At 40.3% G+C, this 11,012-nt stretch overlaps 2 protein-coding genes across 2 annotated transcripts; both read left to right on the top strand.

Annotated features, from left to right (window-relative positions):
* Nucleotides 1-209: 209 nt before the first annotated feature.
* On the top strand, nt 210-2,426 carry LOC133201426 (uncharacterized). Its single transcript, XM_061337229.1, has one exon. It carries the CDS (start codon nt 210-212, stop codon nt 2,424-2,426), a length of 2,217 nt encoding a protein of 738 aa, XP_061193213.1.
* A 106-nt stretch (nt 2,427-2,532) lies between these two features.
* Nucleotides 2,533-3,765, top strand: LOC133201427 (putative inhibitor of apoptosis). Its single transcript, XM_061337230.1, has 2 exons — nt 2,533-2,929; nt 3,317-3,765. Exons 1-2 carry the CDS (start codon nt 2,533-2,535, stop codon nt 3,763-3,765), a joined length of 846 nt encoding a protein of 281 aa, XP_061193214.1.
* The last annotated feature ends 7,247 nt before the right edge of the window (nt 3,766-11,012 follow it).

Genomic DNA, 11,012 nt, shown 5'->3' on the forward strand with positions numbered 1-11,012 from the left:
GACACATGGGACCCCGTCAACACGTGTTCCGAGGGCCAGAGACCTTAAGGCAGTTCATGGACTGGTAATTACAACCCACTACAGGAAATAAGAATTCCGCTTTATTACACGACGAGGCCATCATCATCGCCCACAATTTCAAAGGATACGACGGACAGTTCATTTTAAATTACCTGGTTCATACCGCCTGCCTGAAACCTACCGTCATCATGAACGGCAGTAAAATCTTATCCATGCAAATCTGCGGACTGAAATTCATCGATTCCTATAATTTTTTACCTTTTGCCCTGTCCAAGATGCCCTCTGCTTTCGGATTCACCGAACTGAAGAAAGGATATTTTCCACACTTTTTTAATACGGAACACAACCATAATTACGTGGGGCCTTATCCACCGGCAGCTTACTACAATCCGGACGACATGTCTATTAGTGGACGACAGGCTTTTTATCAATGGTACGAACAACAAGCCGGAAAAGTGTTTGACTTCCAGAAGGAATTTTTAGACTATTGTATTTCGGACGTCGATATTTTACGACGATGCTGTGCTCAGTTTAGAGCCACCCTCAAGAGCTTGGTCCATGTAGACCCCTTCCAGGAATCCATCACTTTTGCCAGTGCGGCCAATTTAGCTTACCGTCGAGGATTCATGCCCAAAGAGACCATTGCCATCATTCCCAACCTGGGGTATCAGCCTGCGCGTCGATATTCCGCCAAAGCCTGTCGGTGGTTAAGCTGGATGAGTCACCAGACCGGATCTCACATCCAACATGCTAGAAACGGGGGAGAAGTCAAGATCGGAAGTTATACCGTCGACGGATACCAGGAAGCCACTCGCACCGTCTACGAATTTTACGGATGCTATTGGCACGGATGCCCCACCTGCTATCCGAATTTACAGACCGAAAGTCATCCTCACCGGACCCAATTTACCTATGAACAATTACACGAGGAAACTTTAAGACGGAGTTCTGTTTTAGAGGAAATGGGGTACTCCCTCCGTAGCATCTGGGAGCACGAATTCGATCAACAGGTACAAAGAGAGGTAACTCTACAGAATTATGTACGAGACCTGGACATTCCAGATCCTTTGAACCCCCGAGAAGCCCTGTACGGAGGTCGGACTAATGCCACTAAATTATATTGTGAGGAGGGGGACATGAGATACGTGGACGTCTGTTCCTTATACCCTTACGTATTAAAACACAGACCTTTCCCCCTAGGCCATCCTCAGATCATAACAGACCAATTCCAGGACGTGAGAACTTATTTCGGCCTCATTCACTGTCGGGTCCTACCACCCCGAGGCCTCTATCACCCCGTTTTACCTTATCGCACGGGAGGCAAGTTATTGTTTCCCTTATGTCGAACGTGTGCGGAACGACAGGACTCTACCTCTAAACATCGATGTCAACACGCAGACCAGGAACGCAGTCTTACGGGTACCTGGGTGACTACAGAATTACATAAAGCCCTGGACATGGGATATACCTTAGAGCGGATTTACGAGGTTTGGCATTTTTCACAAAGCAGTCGAGATTTATTCAGATCTTACATCGATACCTTCTTAAAGATCAAACAGGAAGCTTCTGGATTCCCACCTGATTGTCAGACGGAGGAACAGAAACTAGATTACATTCTTAAAGTCTTAGACAGAGAAGGGATCAGGATGGACCTGTTAAGTATAGAAAAAAATCCAGTGCTAAGAACGATAGCCAAACTCTTTTTAAATTGCTTGTGGGGAAAATTCGCTCAACGCCTGTTATTACCTAAAACTCGATACTTGACCGAAGAAGAGGAACTACAGCAACTCTTACAAGATTCGACCATTGACATCAAAGGGATAGAACTCTTAGAAAATAAAGAGCAGGCCGAATCGGACATGATGCTGGTCAATTATCAAGAGAAACAGGAATTCGTGGAAGAGTGTCCCTTCGGAAACGTGGTACTGGCCTGTTTCACTACCGCCCATGCCCGATTACACCTCTACGAGACTTTACAACCTTTGGGAGATCGGGTCCTTTATTTCGACACGGACAGTATCATATACCAACATGAGGAGGGACAATTTAATCCTACCCTTGGCAACAGTTTAGGAGAATGGACAGACGAATTAGACGGGGACCACATTATCAAATTCATGTCAGGAGGCCCAAAAAATTATGCTTACCTCACAGCCAAGGGAAAATCCATGTGTAAAGTCAAAGGATTGACTCTCAATTATCGGGCCTCTCAGATCGTGTCACCAGAGACTTTAGAAAAAATGCTCCAGAAAGAAATTGACGAAATCCAAGTCTCGTATCCCTACAAAATACAGAGGACTCGTCAACATGAAGTCAAGACAATACCTTTAGAAAAACAATATAGAATTGTCTATGATAAGAGACAATTGATGGAAGATTATAACACTTTACCTTATGGTTATTAAAAAAAACAAACAAACTGTATTTTAAGTGTTGTTGTTATTTTATGGGGAAAACCCCCAAAAATGAGGGGTTATAAAAAGGGGGGGGGAATAATATAACACTTCAGTCATGGCTGGTGTTGATAAGGAGCCAGACTACCTTCCTGTTTACCCTAAATATGCTCTGCTCTTAAAGAGAGAAGCTACCTTTGATGATCGATGGCCCGATTCTTTAAAAGGATTAATACCCGACCTAGCCAAAGCCGGATTTTATTACAGAGGAGTGAGTGATAAGACCATCTGTTTTCATTGTGGTATGACTTTAAACCTCTGGGAACCTACAGACGATCCTTATGTAGAACATGCTTATTGGAACCCTAATTGTCCCTACATCAATACCTATGAAGGACGTGAGTGGGTGATGAATGTATTCATTAACCATTTACTCCGGGCGGGATACAAACCTTCACCTGAAATCAAACCTCTACTAGACCAAACCTCTACAGAGATCCAGGCCACAGGAAAATGTCACATTTGTTTAGAGAGAGAATTACAAATGGCTTTACTCCCTTGCGGACACGTATGTTGCTGTTCATTATGTGCTCCCACCTTCCGGTATTGCCCCATCTGTCGAGCCGATGTGAAGAGAACCCAGCGTATATTTCTGTGTTGACTATGAATAAAAAGGATTGAAACCCTATTTTTCTCTTCATTTGTCATCATGCAACCTGAGGAGACACTCCCGTCTTTTCAATTGAAACACGAATTTACCATGGTGGTAGCAGGACCTTCTAAATCGGGAAAAATGGAATTTGTCAAGAAATTGGTGGAAAATTTACATTGGATTACCCCCATGCCACAAAAAATTGTCTGATGTTATCGGGAATGGCAACCTGCTTACACTTCTTTAACAGATCGGGTCTCCTTCATTCGAAATATTCCAGAAGACGATGAGAAATTAGTGGCCAATTTAACTATTCCTCACTTACTCATTTTTGACGACATGATGGGAGGAAAAGCCATCGAATCGATCGTGGATTGGTTTACCCGTAAAGCGCATCATCGGAATACCAGTGTGATTTACATCACTCAGAACTTATTTGATCGGGCACCACAGCATCGCACCATTAGTTTGAATGCTCATTATTTAGTGTTGTTTAAAAATCCCAGAGACAAATCTCAAATCAGTGTCTTGAGTCGACAGTTAGCCTTACCACATTTGATGTCGGCCTATCAAGAAGCCACCAGTGTTCCTCACGGGTATCTCCTGGTGGACTTGAATCCACAGACCCCAGACGAATACAGATTGAGAAGTCGATTGTTTGAATGGTTGACTGTACACATGCCACAAGAGTATAAATAAAAATGTACCAACATTACACTTGTCATTCATCATTATACAGTCGTCATGGGTCGACCTCTCTCGGCCAAGAGTAAATTAGTGAAAACGTTACGACGTTTACAGCGGGAACGAGATCCTGCCAAGCGAGCTCATTTAATCGAATTAGGGCGTAAAGCCTTATTGAATTGGTTTGCTATGGGAGCTCGAAATTTGATACGTGGGGTCTTACCCATCAATAAACAGACTCAAAAGTTTATTAATAATCATCATCAAGATTTAAGCATCATAGCCGATAAGTCGGCGAGTGATCAAGACAGAAAAAATGCCATTTTAAAACGCGGAGGAGCCGGATTTCTAGGCGGAGTCATCATTCGTCATTTATTTAAATGGAATGCACCTAAGAAACGACGTGTCCGTCGTTTGAAAAGTGTGGTAGTCAGAGTCGATAATAAGAAACAAAGAGTGTTTCCCGATTGGATGGTGCGAGTAGGAGGAGCAGCTCAAAAGACCAGAAAGAAGAGAAAACCTCCTAAGAGAAAACCTCAAAAGAGAAAACCTACTCAAAGAAAAGCCCCTGGTGGTAGAAAGAAAAAAAAAAGACTCCCAAGACTCCAGCTCAACGAAAAGCCATGCCCGAAAGTCTGAAAAACGAAATCAATCAGTATTATAAGGAACAAAGACAAAAAACTATTGGGGAGTTATTAAAGAAACAAGCTGAAATGAGAATGGATCGTCCTATGGGGCCCATAGGCAGTCAAAGAGCTACCGATTTAGAAGTGTTTCCTCGAGTCAATGTAGGAATTCCCTCTCCTAGAATTAAAGTACCCATTCACACTCCTAAAATAGCACGCTTTCAACCTCTGACCGCCTCTACACCTACACTTCCTAAAGGAATGAGATATAAATGTCGATATTGTTCCAAAATCTACGTCACCCAGAAAAATAGAGACAAACACGAGAAGGACAAACACGACATGTATGCTCCTCCTCCTTGAGAGTATAAAAAGGAGAGAAACCTGGGACATGTCCTCATTTTAACCCCAGGATGGCTAAGAAGAAGAAAAGAAGGACTTGCTGTTCTACACGATTAAAACCTCACTGGCCTCTTTTAAGAGTGTTATCTGACCCTCACTATTCCTCTCCATTAAAGACGGGTATTTTAAAACATTGTTCTGGAGATTGTATTCTCAAAATCTGCGAGATCGTGTACAACCTATTAAAAGGAGTGTTACCTCTCAGTTCGGCTCATAAACGAAAACTAGCTCCTAAGAAACACATCTTCAGGAGACTGGTCAAACCTCAATCTGTCCATAAACGACGAGCTTTATTACTTCAACAAAAAGGAGGAAACATTTTACCCCTTTTAATCTCAGCAGCACCTTTACTGTTGGGTGCCGGTCAGTCCGTCTATAAAGTCATCAAGAAGAAGAAGAAGAAAAAAAAAATGAGTCGTAAAATGGTGTTAGTTCCCGAAGCCTTATTGAATGATCTCAAGGCAAAATTACCCAAACCTCCGGAATTTCAATCTACCATCAGTTTAGGTCAGGAATTGGACGAGATTACAAGACGTGAAGATTTAACCCCAGAAGAAAAAGTCGCTTTATATGGCCAGGAACTTCATCGATATAGGAATTATTTACAACAAGCTAGACAGGAACCTATTTCTAAACCTAAAATTTCAGCAGCTCCAGCAGCAGGAGCAGCATTACCAGCAGCCCCAGCTGAGATTGAAGATGAAATTCTTGAAACAGTGAATAAAAACATGAAAAGAAAAGCTGGATTATTATTAAATCATTTAAAGAAAACCAAGGTGTTGAGTTGGAATAAGGAAGGTGAAATTAGTTATCGAGGTCAAAAAGTTCCCGATTCTAACATTGTGGATTTAATGGCTGATAGTATGAGATCTCGTTCTCGTAAAAACCATCCCCTTCCTAAAGGATTAGATGAATTTGCTCAAGCTTTAAAAGAGACGCGTACTCCTCTGGAATACGTGAGCAATGGAAACCTTATAAAAGCCATGCAGAGACCTGGAAAAATCAGTACTCCTAAAAGTATCCTCAGTGATAGTGAGGACGAGGGCGATAGTGGATTTAAAGATGCTTCTTCTTCATTTTTGACCCCTATTAGTAGACCTGTAGGAGATAGAGGAATAAAAAAATCCACTCCTAGACCTCTGTTAAATTTAGCGAAGGCCATCAAAAAATCTAAATTCAGTCCAAGTTTACCGAACAAGAGATTAGAACAGATCGACGAAAATTGGCTTTCATTACCTAAGATATGAAAAAGAAACCAGTGGAAGACATTTTAAAAGAGATTTATTATGATCCTAAAAGAGGGTACGGAGGACTACAAGCTTTGTATCGTCAGGTCAGAAGTCTGGGACATAAGATTTCCTTGAAAAAGATTCGAGAATGGTTAAAAGAGCAAGATACGTATACCTTACATAAACCCATTCAAAGAAAATTCCGGAGACAACAGACTAGAGTGACGGATATAGACGAACAATGGCAATTAGATTTAGCAGATGTGTCCAGTTTAAAGAAACACAATGACGGATATACGTTTTTATTGTGTGCCATTGACGTCTTATCTAAATATGCCTGGGTGTTGCCTTTAAAACAGAAAACGGGAAAGGAAATGATTCGAGGATTACGAGAGATTTTTCAACAAGACGGTCGACGTCCCGTCCGCATTCAATCGGATCAAGGAAAAGAATTTACCAATCGAGAATTCTTACAAGCTTTTAAATCCATTCATTTTTTACCACTCGTAATACGGACACCAAAGCCAGTATCGTGGAACGATTTCAGCGTACTCTCAAAGCACGCATGTGGCGTTATTTCACCCGTCATAAAACCAGACGGTATTTAGAGATCTTACCGGATTTAGTGTATGCTTACAATCACACTTATCATCGCAGTATCCAAAGAACACCAGCTCAAGTGAATGCTTCTAATGTGTTAAAAGTCTGGAAAACTTTATATGGGAAATCCAATCGGAAACAGTTTCCTAAACCTCAGTTTAAAGAAGGAGATCGGGTACGCATCAGTAAAGCCAAGCGCACATTTGAAAAAGGATATTTACCTAACTGAACCACAGAACTGTTTACCATTTCAAAAAGAGTTCCTGGAAGGTATCCTTACGTGTATAGAGTGCAAGATTATAACGGAGAGGAATTAGAAGGGACTTTTTACGAGAAAGAATTACAAAAGATCATTAAAAAAGACGACCTGTACGAAGTGGAGGAAATCTTGGGGTATAAAAAGCGACGCCTAGGGGAAAAAATCATTCAAGAAGTCAAAGTTCGGTGGAAAGGATATCCCCCTAGTTTCGATTCATGGATTCCCCAAACGGATCTCATCCAATAACTCCTCACTGGAAATTTTGCGGAGAGAATGTTCCCCGAGAAGAAATCGTTTATTTCGCACAATTATTGATCTGTGTATCTCTCATCGTCACCAGTGTGGTCATGTTAGCTTTACACGATCCTAATCGAGAATATTGGATGGTATGTGTGAGTTCTTCAGTGGGTTATATCATGCCTAGTCCTACGATGATGCATCATACACCTACCCCTAAGAAGACCACGAATGCACAGAGTTAATGTCTTTTAAAAAAAAATAGATACACCACAGAGTATATATAAAATGGGGAAAACAACAAATTTTTTTTCATTTCTGATCTGACTGAGGACAGAGCACAACATGGAATTTTTAAGCTCCGAGTATCGTTGGAAAATGCAAGAGCATACAGGTTCCACTAAAAAAGGAGAATGGATGAAAAACAAAGAGGAATGCATCCAAGATTTCATGGATAAGAATCCGGGAGAAACAGGACTCAATGATGTGTACCTGTATAAGAGATTCAAATTACCGGACCATGAATGTGCACCACTCATAATAGTATTATTAGGGTCATGGCGACCCCAGTATCAGGAATTCAAATGGAAAGTCAAATACGTCTTGGCTCACAAAACAGAGGCACCAGCAAGGACCTGGATTCAAGGGAAATGGATGGAAGAAGTCCGAGATTGTATCAAAGATTATGTAAACAAAGTGCTCAGAGAAGGATACGACATCATGGACTGTGCTTGTGAAACAGAATATTTGTACATGAGGAGAACTTTTCCTATTCAAAAAGAACTATGCAAAAGTATTCCATGTTTGTTAATTTAATGTTGTTGTTGTTGTTGTGAATTAAACCTAAGAAAAAAAAAAAAAATTCTGGTGTTGTTGGTTTTTCCGCTTCGACTAAAAATAGATATCCCAAGGTATATATAAATCTTAGCTTTGAGTTCACTGTGCTCATTTTTTTCAATCATGCCTTCTGTGTGGAGAATGTCGTATTTTCTTCACCAAGAAAATAGTGCCTGTCCTCATTGCCATAGGCAGTTGAGAGAGATCAGCAGATTACCTGAGTATGACAGTGACGACGACGACCTTATTGGTTGGTATTGGGGATGTAATGAATGTGGAGAACGTATACCTCACTGGGAAGTAGACGATCCCCCTAGTTTGTGGTATTTTCGCTGTGATTGGTGCCTGAAATATTACCTGTGGAAATATGGGGTTGATTTTATGATGCCACGTTGGGCTAAGCGCATGAGAAGAAATACCAAGATCGAGAGATGCCCCTCCTGCTGGGAAGAAAACACCCAAGGAAAATGGAAATGTCAACAGTGTATGAAATATCCCTGCTGTGAAAAGTGTTACAAGTCCATTATACGGCTTTCTTACAGAAATTGTCCCTTGTGTCGATTTGAACAATAATAATAATAATAATAAAAAAACTATAAACAAACCAGGTCTTATTTTTCTCAGCTGAATACATGTGATGACGTCACAATAGGCAGCTTGATGACTTGAATCGGTGCCAAGTTTATGCCCTAGGTAAAAACCTGTTTTTTTTTTTTGTTTTTTTTTTTAATTTATTTTTAGACTTTGGAAAAACCAATAGACTTAAAAAATTTATTTTTTGACTTTGGAAAAACCAATAGACTTAAATAGAGTAAGAACGTGTGAAGCACGTGTGGGTTTTTTCAAAGCGACTATAAATAGTCAGATCCAAAGGTATTTAAAGCTGAGCTTTTTTGGAAAAAAAAAAATTCACCACTACCACCACATTTCATCATGATTTTTATGTGGAGACTGAAGTATTTCATTGAGGTAGAAAAGTATTACTGTCATTACTGTGATAGGGAGGTGATCCATGAGCGTACATTTACGGTGTATGACCATCCCGGATGGCATCACAGAACTTATCAATTTTGCGAGCATTGTGAAATGGCTTTTCCTCACTGGTTTGTGGATGATCCCCCTTCCATGGAGACCTGTGGATGTAGTTGGTGCGTGAAATATTTCACATGGAAGTACGGGGCAGAGAATATGGTGCCCCTATGGGTCAAAGTCACCAGGAAGAGAGCCTTAAAGAAATGCCTGACCTGCTGGGAGGAAAATACGGAGGGAAGATGGAAGTGCCAACAATGCCGACAGTATCCATGCTGTGTGAAATGTGTCGAGAACTTCGTCAAGATTTGCTACAGACTTTGTCCATTATGTAGATATGAAGGAAATAAATCATAAAATCAAAAAAAAAAAAAAAACTGTTGATTGGTTTTTCCTGAGATGCTAAAAATAGATTGGATAAGGTTATATAAAGAGGTATGACCCAAAAAAAAAATCATTCATTCTGAAAAAGTTCATTGTCCAAGTCAGACGTGTTTTAAAAAGATGCAGTATCGTTGGTATTGTGAGAGCCCCGTCACTCGGTTTATTTACATGGAAGGAGGGTGGATGAAAACTAAAGTAGGAGCGATCCTGGATTTCTTTGAAAATCATCCAGGACATTCCCTGGAAAACGTGTGGCTGGAAAAAAGAGTCAAAATCCCGCATCCTAAAGGAACTAGAGTGAGGGTGAAATTCAACCAGCATTACGAGCAATATAAATGGGTCAGCTGTACTCATCCTATGAATCGTTCGACACCGATGACTCTGGTTCTGAACGAAAGTCTCTGGTACTCCGACATAGCAGAGTGTGTGAGACATTTTTTCAAGATGAAGAAAAGAGAACTGACATTTTCAGATTATCACGACGTTAAACAGTATGTGTATTGTCACATCCCCCTTTCCCAGATCAAAGACAATATGGAGAAGGAAGGACTTGGTGTTTTAGACAGAGTGATTGATTACAGATCAGAAGAAGAAGAAGAAGAAGAAAAAGTGTAAAAAAAAAAAAAAAAACCTCAATAAAATTTAAAAAAAAAAAAAAAAAAAAAGTGTTGTTATAAATAGAAGGGTCCTAAGTTATTTTGTCTCAGTATCTCACTGAACATGGCCGAGAGCAGTGGCTTTTACATGACTTTACCCAGTGATGGGTCCATGCAATCTTTTCCGAGTAATACGACTGCTCAATTTAAAACCTTATTACCACAAACAGTAGATTTAACAGATGGACAATGGGAAGTGGCTTTAACAGAATTGATGTATCCCATTTCATTGAAAAACATCACAGAAGAGGAAGCTTATTTTGACATCCTGCTTCCTCAGCTTTATGTTCCAAAACTCCAAGAACCTAGTGCCTTTAAATGGGGCAGATTTAAAATGAAAACCATAGAGGCGCTGCCATTAAGGCAATGTCCTGTACTGTTAGATTGGGACCATACTGAATTTGCTAATCTCATAACGGAAGACCAGAAGATGGAAATTAAACGAATTCACTTTAGACCGGGGCCCTTCATTCATCCCATGGCTTTAACAAATGAAATCAGTCTTGGACTGGAAAGAACTTTGAATAAATTATGGAAGTTTTTGGGTGATCCTAGACAAAAGAATGTCATGAAATTAGTCTATCATGACAAATATGATAAAGTGATGTATCAGTTTACGGGGAGAGAACTTAGAAAAAATCCCTTATGCATTCGTTTTCCCACAGCCTTAGCTTATAAGTTAGGAATAGAAAGTAAGAAGGTGATGCTTCAGAACGATACAGAAACCAAATGGATCAACGTGAGTTACATGGGCAACCATAACGTCGATTTATATGGAAATCTGAATTCCATGTACGTGTATTGTGACTTGATTGAACCCCAGACGGTAGGATCCAATGCCTTGAAATTATTAAGAGTGGTTCCTTGTACACTCAATCTGGAAGATAAAAAACAAGCTAAATGGGAACCTGTTCGAGCGGAATATTTGAAACTGAGTAAAAAACATTTCGATAGCATTGAGATTCATATCATGACTCCTTTAGGGACTCCCATGCCTTTTTTA

The sequence above is a fragment of the Saccostrea echinata genome, unplaced genomic scaffold (genome assembly GCF_033153115.1).
Source record: "Saccostrea echinata isolate AGI-Se365-2 ecotype Australia unplaced genomic scaffold, CSIRO_AGI_Sech_v1 ptg000044l, whole genome shotgun sequence".
Lineage (NCBI taxonomy): Eukaryota > Metazoa > Mollusca > Bivalvia > Ostreida > Ostreidae > Saccostrea > Saccostrea echinata.

Bases quoted from the DNA above. Each gene is read 5' to 3' on its own strand.
- LOC133201427 (XM_061337230.1), top strand. From the start codon at position 2,533: ATGGCTGGTGTTGATAAGGAGCCAGACTACCTTCCTGTTTACCCTAAA. The intron at 2,930-3,316 runs GTCACATTTGTT...CTTCTTTAACAG, and splicing joins GATCCAGGCCACAGGAAAAT to ATCGGGTCTCCTTCATTCGA.
- LOC133201426 (XM_061337229.1), top strand. From the start codon at position 210: ATGAACGGCAGTAAAATCTTATCCATGCAAATCTGCGGACTGAAATTC.